We start from the raw sequence: 22121 nt of genomic DNA, 5'->3' as shown, positions 1-22121 counted from the left end.
CTCCACTCCAATCCAGGTCAGGGGGGTGGGGTGGGGGGAGCAGCAGGCCCCAGGGCCTGGCTGGTCACCTCATCTCCCAGACACCACTAGGGGTCAGAAATGAGAAAAAGGCCTTTCACTCAAACAGAAGTGAGAAATGATGTTCCCCTAAATATAAAAGATGCCCCTCTGTGCAGGAGGCAGGCCAGCACAAATCCACAGTAGCAAGAAGAGGGGTCTTGTTCCCCACAGAGCCCCACCAATCAGGCTGGCTGGGGGTCAGGGGTGGGAAGAGCTTTGAGCAGAACAATCTAGACAGAGGCCTCAGCTGCTTTGCCATGGTACAGAGGAAAAAAGGGCTGCTCTCTGGGTGCCTGACCCACTGACCCTGGCACCTCACAAACCCTGTATGTGGACCATTAGGGTTAACAGTGGAACCGAGCCCAGAGCCAATTTACCAGGCTCGGTCTTTAGATGAAAACGAGCCAAGCATTGTGTACATGTCACCCACAGACAGCATGTTGCAGCCTGACCCTTGGGGTGCTAAGCCCAAGGAAGAACCAACAAACCTTATTTTTTTTTTAATATAAAAAGTTCAATGAAAAATTTATTTATAAATTTTTCACGCTGGGCTACAAGTATATCGTACACTCAAGGAATGGGCTGCAGACTTCATCCAGTTAGAAGTGATCAGACCGGGACCCATACACAGCTTCCATAAGCCTAGAAAGTCTTAACATTAATTAACATAATTAAAAAGTTATTTGCATCTAGAAAAAAATATACAGAAAAACTCCTTTCGGAGTAATCTGTGCCTCAGTTTCAATGTCTGCTTGTTTCACTGACATTATCAATATATTCTTCTCACACAGGGTTTTATATAAAGCCACAGATGACTGCCCGAATCTGACCAGCCACGCACAAAGGGCCTCCACCCACCTGTGTCCTCAAGTGCTCCCCATTTTTGCACGAAGGGTCAGCAGCACTTCTACCCAGGAAGCCTCATTTAAATTTGAATAATTCAGTCTCCCTTTTATTTCTCAGGATCAAAACAACAAGGGGTGTGGGGTTGCATAGAAAATTGGAACCTCGGAGACCAGGAAGGGCGCCTTTCGGGACAGAAAGTGACGCAGGAGCACCGCCTCCCGCCCAGGTCCCCCAGCAGCCCTCCTGGCGGCCCCTCCCCCATGGTAGGATTTTGGGATTCGAATCGGGTTCTTGAAACTACGGGAGGCTGAAGAGGGGCAAATGGTCCTTCCAACTCACTCAGCAATTAGCACAAGAGATTCACAGTCTTATAGGTATTTTATAAAAATATAAATATGGGTACACTGTTGCTTACACAACGCTGGATACAACGCCCTTTAAAATTGGGTTTATAAACCAAGATTCAAAAAATACACCTTTAAACTTGGCTTAAAATATGTTAATATTTTATATTGTCATAAATGTTATGACATTTAATCGTGGCAAATCCATTTACTTTTTAAAAAAAGTGTGCAGCGACTGTTAACTAGAATAGGACTCGCTAGACAAGGTATGGTCCCCACCACCCCCTCAATCACCGCCTCACCCGAGCACCCAGGCTCCCGCGGAAACTTTGTAAAAAAAAAAACCACCGGGTTTGGGGACAGAGGCCGGTCACAGAAGGGAAAGAGGCCTAGGGCTTCCAAAACTCACACGGTGTGTGTGTGTTTGTGTGTGTGTGAGTGTGAGAGAGAGGAGAAGCAGGGGAGGGGAAGGAAGGTGGGAGAGAGGGGGGCAGGAGAGAGGAGACTGAAAGAAGTAAAGTAGGGAGAGGTGCGTAAAGGGCGAGAGGAAGTAGCACGGGAAAGCCATCGGGCTAGGCAGTGTTTTCAGTGCAACCAAGAAATGACAGACTCAAGTTTTTAGTTTTAAGACTAAGAAAAAAAAATGCATCTCCCCCCCTCCACCCCCATTACCACATTGACCACGCACAATATATTCGAAACAACAACAAAAAATCAGGCGCACAAACTTCACCCACAAATATACACACACGATAAATAGTTTAAGAACCCCAGCAACAGTGGAGCGTCTTCTCGGTGGCGCGCCGGCCGCGGGTCCTGCAAGGCGGGGGACGCCCCGGGCCCAGCGTCCCCGCCACCCGCCTTCCACCTCCGGAGAAAACATTTTGAGCGGAGGATCCGGTGTCTCGGGATTCCGAACTTGCTTGGTAGCGAGACTCAAATTTCAAAGGGGCTGGAGCCCGCGCCCCGCCCCCACCCGCGAGGCGGCGGGCGGGGGCCGTGGGAAGCTCTCCTGCCCGGCCCCGGGCGGCCGCGGGGGGGCGCCGACCCCGGAGAACGGGCGCCGGGAGGGCCCCGTGGGCACGGACGCGCGCGCCGGACTCGTCGTGGCCGCGGCGCCGAGGGCCCGGGCGCACACCGAGGTAGTTGGCGGGAAGGTACAGCAGAGGCGACACGCGCGGGGCCCGCGGCCAGGTCGGGGTCCGGGGTCCCGGCGGGCATCACCGGCCGCTGCCCGCGTACTTGGCCTTGGTGATGAGATAGAGTACGATGTCCTGATGGCCGCCAAACGCGGCGATGTGCAGCGCGCTCCAGCCGTCGCGGTTGGCCAGGCGGATGTCGGCGCCGAACTTCACCAGCAGCTTCACGAGCTCCAGGTTGCCGTCGATGACCGACTGGTGCAGCGCCGTCTGGCCCTCGGGCCCAAACGAGTTGACGTTGAACTCGCAGTTGGTCATGTTCTGCAGCAGCGACTGCAGCTCTTGCGTGTTGCCCTTACGCACCGCCTCCTGGAAGATGCGCTGCGTCTGCGGCACCGAGCAGGTGGACAGCTCGGCCTGGCTCATGCTGTCGTCGGGCGCGGGCCGCGGGTCGGGCCGGGGCTCAGCGCGGGCGGCGGCTGCGGCTGCGGCGCGGGCCCCCGGCTGTCTCGGGGCCCGCCTCGGTGCATGGAGGGCGCGGCGCCCCCGGGCCCCGCACGCCGGCCCTGGGCGCTCCGGGCGCTGGGGGCCGGGGGCCGCCGCCACAAGGCCCCCGCCGCATCCAGCCGCGCCCGGGCGAGCGGGCGACGGAGGCGGGTGCTGCGCTCGCGGGGGGCCGGCCGAGCCGGAGCGGCGGTGCCGCGCTCTCGAGTCCCTGCGCGCTTCGGCTGGAGCTTCCACGCGGCTCCCACGCGCCACCCCACGCGCCGTTGCACTCGCCGGCCCGCCGCGCCGGGGCGCCTTTAACCTCCTTTATATTTGCATAACAATAGGGCGCTGGTGACGCGCGCGCCGGCAGCCCGCCGGTTGGGCAGCGCTGGGTGAGGGCGGGGCGTGGGCAGGGCCGGGGCGGGCCGAGTCCGGGGGCGTGTCCCGGCCTCGCGCTTCGCGGCAGGGGGCGCTGGTCGCCGACTGCGCGGGACCCGGAGCTGGGAGGCCGTAGGAGGAGGTCCCTGCGCCGCCGCGCCTCCGCCCCAGACCTCCGGCTCCCCTCCCTCCCGGCCCGCCTTCGGTGTCTCTGCCGTCGTCCCGCCCACTTTCCCTCTGGCGCCCCGGGGAATTCCAAGCTCCCTGAGCGAACGGAACCTGGCGCGGGCTCCAGGGTGCGCGCGACCCCGAGGGAGACCCGAGCGTGGCCTGTTCTGGGAAGGGGGGTTCAACGAACATCTCAGATGGGAGATCCGAGTTAGAGACCCCGATCTTACTCCGTCCGTGTTTGCTGAAACTCAGGTCACGGACCCTCCGCGTTCCCAGCAGGACCGACGAGCGCACAGATTAGACCCACCCAGCCCGGCCCTCGGAACACAAGGTCAACACGGGTGGCCACTCCACGAACAACTCGGGCGTGTGGCCTCGGCCTCGCGGGTCCTTCACGCGCGAAGGCGGCTCTCCTAGCGGGCCGGATTACACCCCGTGTTTTTTCTTCCAACCTGACTGGCATGAACCCAACACCGAGGCTTTCCGCCCAGGGCTGATGAAGAAGCCGGGTTTCTACACGAGGAAGCCCAGGGCTGGGGGCGGTGGGGCGGGCAGCTCCTCGGGAGGGGCGGTCAGACAGCAGGACCCGGGGGCCTGCCTCCCTCTCTCTCCTGGGCTGCCCCATCAGCGTGTATGGGGACAGGAAGGCCTGGCCAGGTGAGCTGCCCCAGGTCAAGCACCAGGACTACTCTGAAAGGGAACTCTGACGTGACTCATGTCCAAACTGTAAACCCATTTTTAATTTACACTCTCACACTGCCACCAAATTTCTCCATTAGGGTTTTACAGTTTATAGCTTGGTTGTGGTCGCCAGGAATGAAAGAGAAAAGGTTCACGGAGCTGTAGGCCCGCAGCCAGGCCAGCAGCCAGGCAGCAGGCAGGGACTTGCATTCCTTCAGAGGCTGCTGGGAATTCCCCATGAGGCCCTCTGGGCCTCAGCTCGGGGGACCACCCTGTTAGGCCTTGTTTGGGGATGGGCTCCCCCCCCCCATGCCTCATCACCCAGTGGGTGTATCCCCACCTTGCTCTGCGCTCTGGGAGAGGTCAGAGCCAAACCACAAGGAGAATTAGGCAAGGCCACCCCGGGGCTGGCTGCCTCCGGCCAGCTGCACATGAAGATCTGACTCTGGCTGATTTCCTTGTGGTCCTCCTGGTAGCCAGGACCCTCTGAGTCCCTGGCTTTGGATTTCCTGAGGCTGGTGGTCTAGCTAGTCTGCTCAGACCTGCTCCTCTCAGGGACCCCACCCCCAGGAGGTGGGTAAGCCCTGGCTGAGGAGAGACAAGAGCCAGGAGCCCCCAGGTCCTGGCTTGGCCTGGCTCTCTAGTTGTGACCCTGGGGGTGTCACTGCTATTGGGAGCCATTCCTGGTCCTTGTCAATCTGTGAGGACGCATCTGTGGCCCAGGAAGGTCTGGGATGCAGCTAAACTGTGAACATCTGGAGCGTGAGGCTGCTGACACCCCCGGACTCCCCACCCCCCAGCATCAGGGACCAGGACAGGGGCAGCCTTGGAGTGAGAGAACATGCGACCCTGCCCAGGGCTGGTCCACTTGCTGCCCGCTGCCCCCTGGAACAGGGTGGATGGGGAGGAGCGGCTGTACATGTTCTGATGGGCCAGACTTGCTTCCCCCTCATGTCTGTGTTTTTCATGCATCTGCCAGGCCCAGACGTGCCCAGGGCTGTCCCTCGAAGGTGGTGGGTTCACAGACAGGCCCCCGTCCAGGTGGGCTCAGGCCCCCTGGTCTGGAGAAGGGCCTCTGGAGACTGTTGGGCCTGGGAGCAGAGCCTGGGAGAAAAGTCCCATTGACACCCTCAGCAGGCGTCAGGGTGGGCAGACAAAGGGGCCCTGTGAGCTCAGTGTGGGAACTCACGGCCGCCACCATGGGCCATGAAATTGGCAGCTTCAACACCCCCCAAGAGGGACCATGTGGCTGAAGTGGCCACGGGAATCTAGCCTGAGGTCACAGGCCACCCCACCCGTCCTTCGTACAGGTTTGATAGGTGTATCTGGTCCTGCCACTGCCGTGCGGCCATTGCCGGAGCCCTCCTCTCCTGGCTGCTCCTCTGTGGGCTCAGGTGACAGCCACACTCTGCATGAGGAGCCTACAGACCGCTGAGGCACAAGGGTCCTGCCCCTTCACTGTGGCCCAGAGGGTCATTTTGCTCCCCCTCTCGCTGGGCCACACACCCCATGTCCCAGAGCTGACCTTGTGCAGCCCAGCCTTCCCAATGCACACGTTCTAAACGTTTGCTGAAGGACACATCCAAAAAGAGGACATTTGTTCCAAATGCCTTGGGGGGAGGGGGAGGGGGCTCCCTGGGGCTCTGAGAAGCCTTCCCCCTCCCTCCCCGCATATGTGTGTGTGTGTGTGTGTGGGGGTGTCATTCACTGGCTCTGAAGGGGAAGTCCATATCTGGGGAGACAGACCCAACCCTGACTACCAGGTTGGACCCCCTCCTTCTCCTGGGTGATGGCCCGAGGTGAAGGCCTGAGTTGGGAGAGATACCCCTTCTCCCTCTGGGAACCCATTTTCTCTGGAGACTCAGAGCAGTGGGGGTGCTGTCAGGTTGGGGAGCGTTCTGGATGTGGGCTGGGAAGGTCTGGGTAAGGGGATGTAGGAGGAGGACGAGGGCACTGATGGGGCAATGGGGGGGCGGCTAACCAAAGCAGAGCAAGTCCTGATAACTAAGCCTGCGGCCTCCTTAAAGGTGCTGGGCAGGGGAGGGAGGGCGGGGAGGCCGGTGGGCAGGCGGGCAGTGGGGGCGGGGCTTCCAGCTAATTCATTAAAATGTGTCGGGGAGCGTGGGAAAGAGGAGAGGATTTCTTCCCAGCAGCCCAGACACCTGGTAGAAGGGCTGTGCAAGGATACAGATCAAATAACAAACACTCAGCCAGGCCAGCGCGGCCAGTGCGCAGGAAGGACGCCCGGGGCAGGAACTGCGGCAGACAATCGCGGCGGCTCCTGCCCGCCTGGCTGGCCGCTGAGGCTCCGCCTGGCACCAGGGCCACTGCCCTCCCGGTTGGCCTGGTGTCTGACCCCGGCTTGTGAAGGAGCCTGAGGTGGTCCCCAGGCTGAGGGAGGCTTAGGACCAAGTGTGGGTGCTTCAGAACTAGGGTGGGCTGCCAGCAAGCAGGTGAACCCAGGGGGGTTTGTGGAGGCAGCCAGCCAGCCCGGGGCCGGAGGGCTGGGGAGGCGGAGAGGCAGGTCGGACTGTGTAGCCCTCTGCTCTTCCTAGGGGTGGCACAGAGTAGAAGGGCAGAGTGAGGCTGGGGCTGGACCTGCCAGGGACAGGAAGGACACACAGCCTCCTGTCCCCTAGCCTGTGGTCCCTGGCCTCTCTCCCTGGCTCAAGTTTCTGTCTGTCCAGAGCCTCAGTTCAGAGCAGAGTCTCCAGGAAGCAGCTGTGCTGGGAAATGGGCCGGGCATCCTTACTGCTTCCTCTTAACCCTACCAGGGAAGGAGTGGGGTCCGTCTCCCTCCCAGGACAGGACGCAGGGCCGGAGGTTCTGTTCCTAGAAGTTGCCCCCCAGTGGCAGAGGGTCCCTGTCCCTGCTGGGTTCCCGTTTACATGCTCACCTTGGCCTCCCTGCCTGACCTTGGAACTCAGCAGTGACCCTGGCCAGCTGGAAGGCCAGGGTTGCCTGTCTGGCTTGGGCCTCCCCTCCCCAGCTGTGGAGCGGCACCCTGGCCCAGCTGGCCCCGGGGTTGCTAGGGGGCCGAGTAGACTGGTGCATGGCACAGGGTGGGTGCTCCAAGGGAAAGGAAAGGAAAAGATGTCGAGTTTGGCCGGATGCCTGTGCACTCCCTGCATGAGCCCCCACCCTGCACACCCCTCAGTCTGACCGCCCCCTGGGGCTGCACCCTAAAGGGGCCGAGAGGCACGAGTACCAGCCCTGGTGTGACCAGGCAGCCAGAGGCAAGGGCTGGCCTGGCCTGGCTGGTGTCCACCCAACACTCGAGGCCATCACACCTGGACCTGCAGGCCCTGGGCCTCCAGCACCCGGAGGCTTCCGCCTGGGCTTCTCGGCCAAATCGGAGCTGGTTTCCGCTCTGGGCAGGACGGACAGGAAAGGGATGTGAGCGAGGGAGGGGTGCATTCCTGGGGGGTGAGCAGGAGGAGGTGGGCGGGGGCAAAGAGCAGTCTGGGACCAGGCCTGCCACTGGCCGGAGCCTCTCCCCACGGGCCCCCTGGCACCCCCTCCTCAGCACACCTGGCCCGGCACCCTCGGGCCCTCCGCAGGGTCAGCCGTGCAGCTGAGCGTCTGCTTCTCCCAGTGTGGGCAGAGGAGGTCTAGGACGAAGGCATGAACACACAGGGGTGCAGCGACGTGTCCTGCGGTCGCTGGGTTCTCTCCCAGGAGGAGGCCACCCAGCCCTGACCAGGGGTGGAGGAGGGAGACCACGGGCAGGGGTGCCTCCATGAGGGCGGGCGCCCTGCCTCCGGCACCAGGCTGGGCGGGGGTCTGTTCCCCAGAAAGCCCCCCAACCTGGCCTAAGGGGCCCTGTCCCCCAGGATCCCACAGTCTACACTCCTTGAAGCTGGAGGACCGAGGAGCCCCAGCCAGAGGGTTGGCTCTTGGCCTGAGAAGGCAGGGAGGGTGGCATGGAGTAGGTGGTGTTTACTGCCAAGGCAAACTGGGTGGGCTGCCCAGCACACAGGGGGGCCTGTCCGCCCCACCTCACCCCTCCCACCTCACTGAGCTCCGGCTGACTTGGGGAGCCACCTCGGTCCAGCCCCTGGACCTTTGCCCAGACCATCTCCTCCACCAGGCATGCCTTTTGCACCTCCCGTCTGCCTCTCTCCCGATCATCAGGAAAGTTCTCAGCTCGGGGGCCAAGCACCCCGGCCATGTGGAAATTGTCACCTTCGCCCCACAGCTGTGCCTCAGGTGTGTGCAATGACCGATACACAAATGAATCTGCAGCCACGGCCCACGCAGGCGGGGCCTTTTCCACTTTTATTGTCAGGAGGCGGGCCAGTGGGGCCCGGGGCACTCTCAGGAGGGGCTGCTGGCTCGGCTGGGGGCCAGGCTGGGCTCTCGGGAACTGGGGGCACTGTTCAGGACCTCGTGGAACTGCGAGGTGACACGGCCCAGGTGGGAGCCTTCCCAGAAGACCTTGCCGCAGCCCACGCAGCAGTAGAAGTGTCATAGCCCCGGCCGCCGCAGCACCCCTGCTGGGACCCCCGCCAGCTGCAGCCGAGTGCCGTTGCCCAGCGTGGCCGGGATGCTGGCCTGCAGGTCTGCCTCCTCCAGCCAGCGGCAAGGGGGGTCATAGGTGCAGCCTCCAGGTGTCTCCCCTGTGGGTGAGCCTGGACAGGTTGCAAACAGTCACCCCAGGGGCCCCAGGTGTGCACTCCCCTAGTTTCCCATCTGCCAGACTCTGCTGCATCCCACCAGGGACCCCAGCCCTCTCTTCCCATTGCTCCCTGCCACTGTCCCCTCCACCAGCCTAGGGCACAGGGACCGTCCCCTGAGAGCGGTCCCTCTTCTGGGCCAGGACCCAAACCCCATCTTAGGGTGGGTCCAGGTCCTGGGGCCCCATGTCTCCTCTGTGGGCAGTCCCAGTGCTCACCTGGCTCCCATGTGTCCTCGCTTTGGCCCTTGTCACCTGTCAATCAAGAATGGTAGGAACCCCTGAGGACAGGGCCCGGTGGCCCCAGCCTCTCCCACCACCCCCAGCAGAGAGGGGCAAAGGGCAGGGGGCTGAGACGCCTCGGTGCCAGCCCAGGCCCCTCCCATGGGAACTCACACCTTGGAACGTTCTTGAGGCTCAAAGGTCCTTGAAAAACATGTTCTGGACGCAAGATCAGTCGCTTAGGGCACTCGTGGGCCTGAGAACGGGCAGGCGGGGGCGGGGGCAGGGGCGGCCCATCTGTGGCGATGAGCAGATAAGTCCATTGCCAAGCAGTCAGTTGCACAACACGCTAGCACCACAGCGGAGGGGGGGGGCGGGTGCCCAGGGCACCTGCTGGAGCGCTCAGGGTGCTAGGAGAGACCCTGGGGGAGGAGCCCTGCGAGGCCTCCACCTCACGGGGAGCACAGGGCTGCCTGCGAGGGGCCAGGGGCCAGTTCAGGGCTCGGGGCAGGAGAGCTGAGGAATCCCGTCCAGCAGGTGGGAGAAGTGGCCTCCCTAGTCCTGTTGACCTTCGTAATTTGCTTGGCAAACATCTCTCTGCAGATGGCTCTGAATGGAGGGTGCCCCCCCCAACCCCCCGCCAGCCCCGCTGCCTCCTCGGAGCCCAGAAAGGCCACGACCTCCTTCTGGCCTCCTTGTCTCCACCCAGCCTGTCTGACCCCGGCCCTTCTCCAGCAGCTCCCGAGATACCAGGGAGCCCCCCGGGTGTGCTGTCTTCCTCCACCCCGGGCCCCCCAGGAGCAGCGAGAGCCTCGCCTCCGGGTGGGGCGCTGGGGACCAGGCGGAGGGGGATGCGGGGGACCAGGCGGCCTGTGGAGGGGCTGCTTCAGCTCCTCTCCTCCGGGCCTCCAGAGCGCCACGGCCACAGCTGAGAGCTGCCTGGAGCCGGACACGTGTCAGGACAGCTCCCCCACGGGCAGGTGGCCCCCTGCACAGACGCCAGGCCTCAGAGGGAGGCGGGAAGGACAGGAGCAGCCGAGTGGGGACAGCAGTTTCCTGGAGAGGCGCCCCGGCCTCGGGATGACCCCACAAGAGGGTCCTAAGATGCTCTTTGTCCACCCCATTCCAGCCCTCCCCTGAGAAGGGGGCCCAAGGCTGCCTGCACTGTCCACCGCTGGGCCCCCTCTCTCTGGAGGGTGCAGGAGAAAGTGGTTCCGATGGTCAGGCACAGCCACCGCCCCAGTGGGCAACTTCACAGGCTTTGGGTGCCCTGCACCCTAGTCTTCCTAGTTTTACAAAAAGGGAAACTGAGGCTGGGTCCCCGGGTAGAGCCTGCCCTGGTTGGGGACGGATACCCAGGCTTGTCCTCGTTCCTGTTTGCCCGGACTCGGCAATGCTCAGGTAGCCAAGCGTCACTGCTGCATGGGCGTGCAAGGGACTCTCTGCGTGCACACCTGTGTGCGTGCACCAGAGCCCATGTGTGCTCCACGCTCAGGGCAGGGTGAGCGACAGCCAAGCAGGGCCCACTGCAGAGAGGGTGGTACTCGCCGCCTTGGAGGGGCCCAGCACGCCTCCACTCCCTGGTCCCCGGCACGGGCAGCCTGCATGCCACACAGACAGGAGCTCGGACGCACCCCGGTCCAGCCCGAGTGTCCTCTTTCCACCTGTCACCAGCTGCAGGCGAGCCCCGGAGCGGCTGGCACCTGGGCTGCCGTCCAGACCCCACCACGCCCGCGCCCGCCTCCCTCCCCCAGGGGCGCGCTTACCGGTACCGCCCCTGGGGCTTTCCTGGTGGCCGTTGAGCCTCAGGAGCTGGGTCATCATGTCCTTGGAAACCTTCAGATACTGGTCACAGTTACAGGCCTAGGGGCAGAGTGGGTGCTGAGGCCACAAGAGGCTCCCTCCGTCCCCCCCACCCCCCAGCCCGATGCTCCTTGTCTCTCTGGGTCTGGCCAGGGTGTTTCACGGAGACAAAGGACACAGAAACACGGGCAGCACACCACTTCCTGGGAGTCCTTCCTGACCTCAGCAGCTCCTAGTGGTTCCGGGGTGGTCTCCTCCAGCTCCCGAGACCCTGAAGGGCACTGCCATCACCCTGGCTGCCCTTCCCAACCCGAGTCTGGGAGGACAGAGCCAGGCCTGGGTGCTGCCCGGGGTTGGCTCGGCACAGGTGGGGGAGGCCAGGCCCAGCATCGGGGGGTCACAGCGATGGCTGCCCTGGCCTCGCAGCCTGTCTTGAGGACAGCCGGGGCCATTTCAGTGTCCGTGTCTCTCTGAGCTGCTCCGCGGGCCTAACGCCAAGTCTGTGAGGGGTCAGGGGTGAAGCCACTCTGTTTCTATTCAGTCCTTGTCTGGGACACACAGTGGGCTCCGGTGAGCTCAGGTCAGCCCTGCTGTTGCTCTCCCGGACTCTGGGTTGTGGGCAAGTCCTGGAGGGTCAATCCTGCCCTCTCAACTCAGCTGCCTGAGGCTGTTTCATGCAAGTTACTACCTGGCAGGTGTGAGAAGGGACCCCCCGGACCCCCTGGGGGATGGGAGAGTGGAAGGGGTCTGCGCCCACGGAGACCGGGCTCCCAGGCAGGTATCTACGGAGCTGCACCCACTGGTCACAGCCCCTCCTGAGGGGGACACCAGTGTGCCAGCTTACGGGAGGAGGGTGAGTCAAGAGCAGGCCCGGGGGCGGTGCTCCTAAGCCACAGGAGGGATGGGGCTGCCACCTGTGCTCCTGCAATTCCTCCCGGCCCCTCCTGGGTGAGCTGGGCAAGCACCCGGGATGACATGGCTCTGGGGGCAGGTGGGTGGGCGGTGGCCTCGGGCCCTGGGAGCTGCAGGGTGAGCCCGTGTCAGGGGCCGGGCCTGCCCTGCCCCCACACACCCCTTTCCCACGGGCCTTTCGACACTTTGGGCTAAGCTGTGGCCTCACTGCTACATTTCCAGGACTGCGTCTGGCCAGGGGGCCATCTCTGCTGGAAAGACCCAGCTGGGCTGGGGCAGGGCTGATCCCAAAGCAGAGCCCTCCTCCACAGGGGGGCGTCTCCTGTTCCCCTGCCACCCCACTCAGCTGGCCTCTGGCCCAGGTAGGCAGCTGGGGCACTGCTCCCCTGGTCTCAGGTCTAGGGGGCTCCCTGGGCCAGCCTTGCAGGCAAAGCCCTGGCTGCAGGACTGGCCCGCGGTCACTCCATGTCCAGCCTTGCTGCTGCCCTGGGCTGCCTGGCACAAGGGCCCACGCTTCCCCTGAGCAGGCCGCCTGAGGGGACAGTGCCCGCAGGTTGTAGGAGGGGCTGAGCAGCAACAGGAAGGTGGTGTGGGGTCCTCTGTGCGGGGTCCACCAGCCTTCCCAGGACCTGGGCTGGCTGTGCATGCCAGGGCGGGGCTGCCAGCTCACGCTGAGTCACGGCACGCAGACAAACGCCTGGTGCCATCCACAGGGACCTGGCCACACCCTCGGGAACCACCAGTGCCGGTGTTCCCACGGCTGCTGCCCACTGTCCCCCGATAGGGCCCTGAGAGGCCCTGCCCCCACCCCGGGGCTGGAAAAGCCGGTTCCTCACCTGCTTGCCCGCCCTCTGCCCGGCCTCTCCCACCTGCAGGAGGGCCTGGCAGCCTGGGCTTCCCTGTCCCTCTCCTGTCCACTCTGGTTCAGCAGCCTTCGCCTGCCCACCTGCTGTGGGTGGGCAGCGGCTGGCTGCCCCTCAAGGGAGGCTGTGGCCCTGCCCTTGAGTGTCCCTTTGAGGCCGGTCCCTCTCTGATGCCACCGAGGGGGTAGCAAGCAGCAGAGCCTCTGGCCTCCCATTTTGAAGAAAGAGGGCTTCTGAGGGGCTGAGTCACTCGCTCAGCTGCAGGGTCCCCTCAGCTCCAGTTGCCGGTGTGTATAGGTGGCACCTGAGTCATGCTCACTTCCTGGGTGGGCCATGCAGACCCCAGCTTTGGGATGCCCATGGGTCTGCATGGAGACTGGGGTGGCATTCTGGATATGGGTCCTGGGTCCCCCCTGGCTGACCTCCAGTCTCTGTGGCACCCCCCACACACACCATCCAGTCAGGGAGCCTGAGGGCAGGGCTGGGCTGGCCACCGCCCCCAGATCCTGGCTGGGAGGGAGGGGCCAGGTGAGTGGAGGCAGGAGGGGCTGGGAAGGTTCCTGGCTCCCTGGTCCCAGGGGTCCGCCTGTGTGCCTGGTTCCCACGGCTCCTGAGGCTGCTCAGAGCCAACGCCTGCCGTGCCACCGACTCAGGGCAAACCAGGGACAGCCTTGGGCAGGGGTAGGAGCCCACGGGCATGAGGCTGCCTCCTGGGGGCTGGGCCACCACAGGGACCTGGTTCTGGGTTCCAGGCAATCTGCCCTGTGCAGCCCCTGCAGCCCCAGGCCCCAGGAGGGTGGGACAGACGAGAGGGTTGCTCCAGCCACTTCCCTGGGAGGTAGATCTCGCTGGGTTCGAGAGGGTTTGAGCAGGCGTCATAGCGGGTCCCCGGAACACCTGCCCTTCCAATGAGGGTGAGACTTGGGGGGTCAGGCAGCTGGAGGGCTCAGAGGTTTCAGTTACCAGGTGCTGAAGGCCACAGCTAAGAGCCAGTCTGCTCTCTGCTGAGAACCTGGGAATCCCACCCAGCCACACCCGCCAGGGGAGTGATCCAGCTAATGAGCCTGGGCTGATGGAGAGGCCAGGTCCCTGCATCTGTCCGGGACGTGTCCCCAGGAACGTCAGCGCTCCAGGCTGCCCTGGGTGCGAGGCCCACACGTGCCCTGCCCTGGCCCGTAGGCCTGCAGGGGTCTATTGTGCACACACCAAACAGCGGAGCTGGTGCATGGGTAGGGGCTGAGGAGAGGGCTCTTACGGGCAGGCTCCAGGCAGGGCCCAGGAATGTGGTGGACACAGCTGAGAGAGGGCTGTGGAGGGGCCCCGCCATGCTCTTCCCCAGAGCCGAGTGGCCCTTCCTACCACGGAGTGCAGCAAACTGTGCTCAAGCCTGTGACCACCTCTAAACAGCCCCGAGCCCCGAGGCTTCACTGAAGAGGGAAGGGCTGAGACCAGGCAGGGGCGTGAGAGACAACCGTGCTCCTCAGGGTGCAGGGCAGCGCGAGGGGCCTGTCCAGGCTGGGAGCCCCTTGAAGGGCCCAGTCCTAGGGAGGACCTGGGTGAGGCTCCCTGCCCGGCCGGCAGCCAACCCTGCTCTCCCTGCCCAGCAGGGCCCTGGCATGGTCAAGAGGCTCAGGCACCACCTTCCCGCTGGAGGAATGGGGCCAGGCCACTCCGGCAGCCTGGTCTGAGGGGTTTCTCCTCTGTGCTCAGCTCAGGCACCGACCGCCCGGGAAAGTTGGGCCCCCTTGCTTCTGAGCAAGGGGGAGGGCTATGGGACCCGGGGCTCCAGCAGGGCCCTGCCCACCCCTGCCCCTCGTGCCCCAGCAGAGCCAGGACCTGTGCAGGGGAGGGGAGGCGTGGTCAGTCTGGTGCCCTAAGCGCCCCATTCTGGGGTGTCTGACCCCACAGCAGGGAGGGTGGGAGCCTGGACCCAGGAGCTGGGACATACTCTGGAGTAATGGGTCATTTCTCACTCAGAGCCAACCGGGAGAAAACAAAGCACAAGAACTCGAGGGGAGTCAACATCGCCCCCACCCCAGGGCTGCCTCCAGTGGTTCCCAGAACCTCTGAGCAGTGTCTCAGGTGCTCACGTCAGGGGGACGGGAGACACAGGCCGGTCTCAGCTCCAGGACACCAATGTCCCCGGCCCCCAAGGTGACTGCTGGGCACAGCCGCCTCCGGCCCTGTCCAGGATTCTACCCTGAGACGGAGGGGTCCCGCCGCCTCACCTGGCCAGCTTGTCCACCTTAACTGCCCCCCCCCACCAGAGACGCTCCAACAAATGGGGCCGGGTGCAGAACAAAGGGCTGGGATGGAGACCCCGGCCTGGGGTGTTGCCCTGACACCTTGCTGGACGGAGTGGGACCGGCGGGGAGGAAGCAATTAGGCGCCCGAGGCCTGGGTCTCCTCCACACCTCACTTTCCCACGCTGTCTCAGCAGCCACTTGTGGGCCCTGAGCCATCTGCTCTCAAAGGTGACACGGCCCAGGAGCCTCCTCCGAGACAAGCTTGTCACCCCACGTTGCCCAGGAAGACCCCGCTGTCCCCAGCACTACGGGGTGCTGTTCCGCCCAGCCTGGCCCTGGTTACCCCTGGAGATGGGCTGGAGCGGGGGCCGGAGGACTGTGCTCCTTCCCCAGCAGCTGGCCCAGCCCCTAGGTCCCCAGGGCACTGTGGGATGTGAAGGGGCACACGCTGGGGGCAGGAGGGCCAGGCCGCTGGCCCCTAGGGAGGCTCCTGGCCGGGAGTGTGCCCTCGCCTGCTCTTCTGTTCTCATGAAGCAGGCTCCGTCCCTCAGCTCCCTGGCGTCGCCCTCAGGGCCTGAGACCTGGGATGGTGGCCCTGCTGGGGACTTGGATTGTGCGCCCAGCCCCCTGGCCCAGGAAAGTCTATTCCCACGGGCCTGGCCCCTCCCCCACCCACCACTGCCCATCCCCTTTGTGGGGCCAGGACAATGTCTGCACAGACAGAGCGGGGGGATGGGCCTCAGGCGCTGTCAGCACAGTGCTGATCCCCTGGGGGGTGGGGGTGGGGCGGGTCACAGGCCAGGCAGAGTCCCCAAGGACTCAAGGGGGCCAGGTCTGGGTGAGTGTGCAAGAGCCAGCCCTCGGCAGGTGTCTCTTATAAGCACCCACATATGACATGAGCGGTGTGCGTCTGTGCGATCACCAGGCAGGGATGTGAACGGGGGGTACCTGTGACCTCAGGTGTTCCCCTGCCCCTGTGACTGTGTGCGCGGCCTGGACGGGCACCCATGGGCACCACATGGGGCAGTGACAGAGGTGTGACCCAGGCCTCCATTTTTGGGGGTACGAAGATCCCTAAATAACAGCCTCTCCGAGCAGATGGGGAAGGGATCGTGGCATCTGGGGCTTTCCTGGCTGGGCCAGGCTCAGAACTTACGCAGCCTCACAGGGTTTCCTGGCCTCATAGGAAAGTGTGGGCCTGGAACCCCTGAACTGGATCCTCCCCTCACTCCTGCTTGGTCCACCTCCTGCCATGGGGACAGGAAGGCCACCTCACCTGCCTCAGACTTTCTGGGAGTGGAAGCCCCATGGCCTAAACCCTGAGCACACTTGCCAAGTGGCCGAGCGAGGCCAAGAAGCAGCTGAGGGGACTCCACCGGCCACGGCTGGGGTGAAGGTGAAGCATGCTGGTACCTCTGAGGGTCAGGGAGGGAAGGCGGGGTTGGCACAGGGTGACCACTGGGGCCTGCATGGGAGGCAGTGCCCGCCCAGGGTCACCCCTGCCAAGGACATAGAAGTGGCTGCAAACAGGACAAGGTGGCAGGCCTCCCACTCAGTGCCCAGCCCCACCCTGGGAACTCCGGCCCCCCAAAGCCTCCCTCTTTCCTACTGCACCACCCACAGCCCAGGGCTCCCTGAGGACCTGGACTGCAGACGCCTCTGTGTAGGGTCCGTGGGGCTGACAGCCCAGCCTAGGCTATCAAAGGTCCATCAGAAGGAGACCTCACAATCCCGCCTGCTTGGGTGGGCTGGGTCCACCGAGGCAGGCTGAGGGCTCCGAGTCCCCGCGGACGGGTGGCCAAGCCCTCCTGCCCCGGATTCCTGGACTCTGCCATGAGAAAGCCAAGGCCCCCACCACCGGGAAGACCACCGGCCCTGAGTGGGAATTTCCGATCAAGTGTGGGACATTTCCTGTGAGCAGGTGCTCAGTGTTGTGAAGTCCACTTTCTGCAGGGGGTCTGCACCCTGGCCTGCTCAGCCTTTTCTGCAGGAGCAGAGCAGCAAGAGAGGCCAGTGCTGAAGCCCTACGGAGAGGTCATGGCTCCCTGTGCCCCGGCACAAGGCAGGCCTGTTTGGGATCCCCACAGATTTCTCCATGAGGTGGGGTGGTGGTGGTGGGTAACCACTTGTTCTGGGTCAAGTCAAACAGAAACTGGACCAGAAGATGCCCCTCACTGGGCACCCCCCTGGACTAGAGCCCCGCCACCCCCAGACAGCACAGATCTCCCCTTGGCCGCCCCCTCGCCCGGGACCTCCCGTGGCGCCTGAGCGTTACCCCCTCGGCGTATCACTCCACCCGCACCCCACCCCGTCCCCGAGGAGCCCGAGAGGCGCCCCCCATGCCGGGGCTCCCGGGCACCCCGGGCGCAGCGGGCCGTTCCCAGGCGGGGGAGGGGCGGCGGCCGTGAGAACCCGCCGGCGGCCGGGCCGCGTGGGAAAGCGGGGGGAGGGGCGGGCGGGGAGGGCGGGGCTCGCCTGGGAACGGCCCCCGCCCCTGGCCGGCCTTTGAAAGGGCCACTCAGGGCGCCGGGCCGAGATTCAAAAGCAAACGGCCGCCTGCCTGCCCGCCTTCTCGCGCCCAGGCGGGGTGGGGGGGTGCGAGGGGGTGCTGGGGGACCCGGCCCGCCCAGGGCCCGGGGGGGGTGTCGGGGGGGCCTCCTCCCACCCAGGACTGCGGGGGTAGGGAGTGGGGCTGGGGGACCCAGTCAGCCCAGGGCCCTTGGGGAGGGAACAGGGGAAGCCAGCAAGCAGCGCGGACTGGGAAAGTTGGGGAGAGGTTGAGAGCCCAGGCGGGGCCAGGGGTGGTCCTGCCCATTCTCACACGAGAGAGGAGCCCAGCGCTCAGACAGCAGGTGGCAGGCCCTGAACCCAAGCCCTGTAGCCTGGCATCTGAACCTGCCGTCATGTCTCAGGGACCTGTCACCCACTTGGCTCAGGGCTGCACTGGGGTCAGGGGGCCATCCCTGTCCCCTGTGTTCCCAGTAACCCTAAAGTACTCTTCCAAAGAGTGGTGGTGTTCTGCAATTGGGCCAAGGGCGTGGAGGACTTCCTGGAGGAAGCACCATCTAACATTGGAGTTCGGCAGGCCAGGTGGAGAGGGTGGGAGCTCAGATGCTGCAGGAGCGAGGGTGTAGGGGGCCCAGGGAGGTTGCAGAGGGCTGGGGTGGACAGGGGCTGGTGTGAGTGATGTGAGGAGCAGTGTGGAGGAAGCTGGCAGTCTGGGTGAGCACAGGGGCTGAGGTCTCCTGGCCCCTCCCCCAGGGCAACTGAGTCAGGAGACACACACACACACACACACACACACACACACACACACACACGTGCCTCATCAAACAGGTTTGCCAAGAAGGGGGAGGGAGCAGTTGCAGCATGAGCCTACTCTCCCCACTTCTCTGAGGGACCCCCACAATCCACCCTTCTCCCTGCCTGCACCTCAGCCTCCAGGAAGGGTGCCAGGATTGGGAAGCAGGCCTCTCGCTACACAGAGCTCCTTCCCCTGGGGCCCCGCCCCCTCCCGGACTCGCAGGGGGCTCACCCAGGTCCCACTCTGCCCAGGCAGGACTCCCAGAGCCCACCAGCCAAGCTGCCTGAGAGGGGGCGGGAGGGGAAGTCCCCACTCTCTAGCCTCTGTCTTCCTTTGTGCAGCCGGGGAAGCAAGGTGCCCAGGTCGCGGGGTGGGGGTGGGCATGCATCCACAGGTCCCTGCCCTGACATCAGTGGAGTGTCACTGCCCAGCAGACTCTGCTGTATCACCTTGAGGACCCTGACCAGACTTAAATCACAGCTGCCCTGCCTCCTTTACCTGCAGACCCTTGGGCCCTGTTTCTTCCTCCCAGGCCCAGTGGAGAGCCGGCCTGCAGAAGTCAGGCCTGCTGTCCTGAGCCGGACCCCATGGCCACCAGCACACATGGGTGGGTACTGATGGACACTGAGACTTGAATTTCACGTGGTTTAGCTTGAAGACTGCGGATTGCTGACATCAGGGTCAGGTGTGCCGCCAGCTCCGACCCTGAACCTTGGGGTCCCGCAGACTGGGGGTGCCCCCACCATGCGGAAGGCGTGCCAGGGGCACTCTGCCCTTCTTCCCTGTTTCTCCCAAGCCCACTTCCGGGCTGCAGCCAGACCCTGGGGCGACGGGTTTAGGAGCTGGCCTTTGCCGTGTCTGGCCAGTGGTTGCAGAGGGCTTCGGAAAGGAGGATCCCGGCCCTCTCCCAGGTGGTGAGGCTTCCCTCCACTGACCCCAGGCCCGGGAGGACGGCATGAAGTCGCCAGTGCTTGCTCCGGAAACCTCTCTGCTGCCCCTCCCCCGTGCTCCCAGCTGCTGGTTCTCAGCTGCACCAGCTGCCCTCGGCCCCTCCACACTGGCCGGGCTCGGGGCTGGTGTCGTGGCCTTGGGTGTGTCTGTGCACCACGGACAGGCTGAATCCCAGCGACAGATGGGCACATATGCCTGCCGTTCCGTCCGCAGCCTGGGCGGCACGGAACCCCCGTCTGGGCTGCACGCTCGTCCTGTGCTGGGTGCGTCCTCTGAGTCTCGACTTGAGGCTTGACACCCCTTTTGGAAGTGGACAGGACATGTGTTTACTCTTCTGTCAGTGTTCAGCGGTGCAGCCAGAGAAGCCTGTCCTGAGGGGCCCCCAGACCGCTGACGGGAACACCCATTACGAAGGTCTAGAGAGGAGTGACACTGACCACTGGGTCTGGGGCATCCCCCCCCCCAGACAAAGGAAAGAGAAAGGGTGTGAAACAAGCTGGGGACTTGCACACCCCTGTCCCCAGGCCCTGGGGTAGAGATGCCGCTGAAGGTGCCTCCGCTTGGCTGGTCCCAGGGACGACACACCAAGGGCGGCTGACAGCACACCAGCAGCAGCGGAGGTGCAGGGAAGGGTGTGGGTGACAATGCTGGCTCAGCAGTGCCAGGGTCCTTCCTGGGGTTGGACCAGGACTGCCAGGAGCCAAGGGCCACAGGTGGTGGGGGTCCAGGTCCTCAGTTCCCCAAGGGCCATCTGGTGAGGACCAGGGCTCTTCTGGAGGGGGCAGGGACAGGAGCAGAGGAAGAGGCCCCACCACCTGTGGGAGGGCCTGGGTGGCCTCGTGGGTGCTGGGAGCAGCCTGGGCCCACCCTGCTGTCACCCCTGGGGGTCGTGCCGACCTCGTCCATTCGGTCATCACCACAGCCAGCGTCCGGAGTCTGGGGTAGTGCCGGACCCCAGTCTTGCCAGAACCTGCCTAGTAGCTCCGACTGCCCTCGACACTCCAAGACGGCTCTGGCAGCCCCACGGGGTCTGCTGCTCCGGCCCGTCCTCCCCCCCAGACCTCCCCAGGGCGGCCCCTCTCGTAGCCTCAGAGCAGGGTGGTGGCCATCCCTCCCACAGCCTTTGTGCCTGTGTGACCCCGGGGGCACCAAGTGTGGGAACCGGGCTGGGGGCCTCCAGCACAGCAGCACAAAGGCCGGGGAGGGGTGGGGTCAGCTCTGCCGAGCCTCTTCCTGTCTGTCCCTCCATCTGGGGATGGTCATCGGGAGAGAGGCAGGGGTCTCCAGACCTGGGGATGAGGCCAGGCCTGGGCATCCCGGCGGCCTGGACCTGAGCTCTGGGTGTGGGCGCTTGGGGGTGGCCACCGTGGAGTCCCCCTGACACGCTACATTTTGGGTGCCAGCATCCCCGACATGGAGGACACTCCCTTCCTCCCACTCGGGCCACGGCCCGCTCCCCATCACAGCGAGGGGACCAGAGGGACAGTAAAAATAGACGTTTTGCCTGGCCATGTCAGGGGTTTGTGCGTAGGCTTTTTTTTTTTAAACTCAAATTTCTTTGATAAAATATTTTCCCATGGTGGACGGCACTGGGAATGTCCTCTTGGCAGCCGCTGCTGATGGATAATCCCAGGCCCGGATCGCCAGCGTCAGGGGTCACAGCCCCGCCCGCCCAGCACAAAGAGCCCACCGCCCCTTACCCACCAGGCCCGTGGCCGGCGGGCTCGCAAGGGTCTCTGTCCTCACAGCAGGTGTCTCAGAAATCCAGCCCCAGTGCTCAGGGCGCCCACCACGGGCAGCGTCGGCCCGGCTCGTGGTCCCGTGCTGGGCACTGGGGGAGACATGGCTGCGGAACCCCCCCCCCGGCACAGCCCTGGCGGCCCTGCCCACCGGCACTCCCTTCCCGAGTGCCCCCCGATGTGCCCACGCTGAGAGCGGCCGGGCTTTCTCTGGGAATGCTCGGGCGCTGAGTGGGTTTCCCCTCTGGGAATGGCACCAAAATAGCAGAAGGAAGGAAAAGAAATGGAAACTCAGCCTGGCGGCCGGAGTCCCCAGGGAGGCGGCCAGCTCCAGCCGGGGCGGGGGCAGCGGAGGCCCCGAGCCAGCGCCCAGGGTGCTCAGGTCCCTTGGGGTGCCAGGCACGGGGCCCTTCTCTGGGTCAGTCTGGAGGTACTGCTCTCTGCTGGCCAGCACCTGCTGATGTCCGCACCGGCTTATGAGCCAACCCAGCCCTCACTGCAGCCTCTGGGGGCAGAGCAGGGTCAGCGGCCGTGGAGCCAGTCTGGTGACCATGCGGAGCCTTAGGCCATCACCCAGAGGTGTACGTGTGGCACCTTTTCTAGGTTGGTCAGTGTCCACCGGTGGGAGGACCTCTGTTCCCCCGTGGCCGGCCTTGAGAACAGCATCTCAGCTGGACCTGGGCTGGGAGTGGGGCCGCTGTGTGCAGGGCTGGGGGTCCTCTGTTCCCAGCTGCTGCCCAGGCTGAGCTCCTGGGGTTTGCCGGGAGTGCCGCACCCAGGGGCTCGGGAGGCGGGTGGGAATGGGTATGAGGCCTGCCCGGACTCCGTGCCCAGCCTCCGGCTGCTCTCAGCGCGGGCACATTGGGGGGCGCTCAGGAAGGGAGTACCGGTGGGACAGGGCCGCCAGGGTTGTGCGGGGGGGTTCCGCGGCCGTGTCTCCCCCAGTGCCCAGTGCGAGATCACGAGCCGGGCCGACGCTGCCTCCTCTCCTGGTGACCGGGACCAGCCTCTGCCCTGAGCACTAAGGCCACCTGTCGGCTGACACGTGCAGGCTTGGTCCTCCCACCACACCGACGACACCTCCACAATCCTTAAGGCCAGGTTCCAATTTAGAAACCTTGGCTTCTCAGAGACCCCTTCTCTGCTCACCTGGCCCTAGTCATGCTGGCCTCTCAGGAGGGTCTCGTGAACACCTGTGGACCCTGGCTACCACCCAGGGGGTCCTGGCCTGGGCATGCCCAGCTTGCCTTCCTCTGGAGCGGAGCCTGGCTGGGTGCCGCTGGACAGGGGTGAGCCCT

The 22121-nt window shown here is 64.4% G+C and overlaps 2 protein-coding genes across 2 annotated transcripts in view; both read right to left on the bottom strand.

The window, feature by feature from the left end:
• Positions 1–590: 590 nt before the first annotated feature.
• Positions 591–3169, bottom strand: NRARP (NOTCH regulated ankyrin repeat protein). The gene has a single exon (XM_066255604.1). The coding sequence runs from the start codon at positions 2813–2815 to the stop codon at positions 2471–2473; it is 345 nt and encodes a 114-aa protein (XP_066111701.1). The 5' UTR covers positions 2816–3169; the 3' UTR covers positions 591–2470.
• A 5187-nt stretch (positions 3170–8356) lies between these two features.
• EXD3 (exonuclease 3'-5' domain containing 3) overlaps positions 8357–22121 on the bottom strand; it is a 75551-nt gene continuing 61786 nt past the window's right edge. Inside the window, 3 exon segments of the mRNA XM_066259080.1 lie at positions 8357–8739; positions 9003–9038; positions 10772–10868. Of these exon segments, the coding sequence (XP_066115177.1) occupies positions 8426–8739; positions 9003–9038; positions 10772–10868 (447 nt within the window). The 3' untranslated portion in view covers positions 8357–8425.

Source organism: Saccopteryx bilineata, chromosome 2 (genome assembly GCF_036850765.1).
Source record: "Saccopteryx bilineata isolate mSacBil1 chromosome 2, mSacBil1_pri_phased_curated, whole genome shotgun sequence".
Taxonomy (NCBI): domain Eukaryota; kingdom Metazoa; phylum Chordata; class Mammalia; order Chiroptera; family Emballonuridae; genus Saccopteryx; species Saccopteryx bilineata.
This window is presented reverse-complemented; position numbering and strand designations above follow the sequence as displayed.

Excerpts from the sequence above, each read along its gene's own strand:
- NRARP (XM_066255604.1), bottom strand. The coding sequence starts at position 2,815 with ATGAGCCAGGCCGAGCTGTCCACCTGCTCGGTGCCGCAGACGCAGCGC.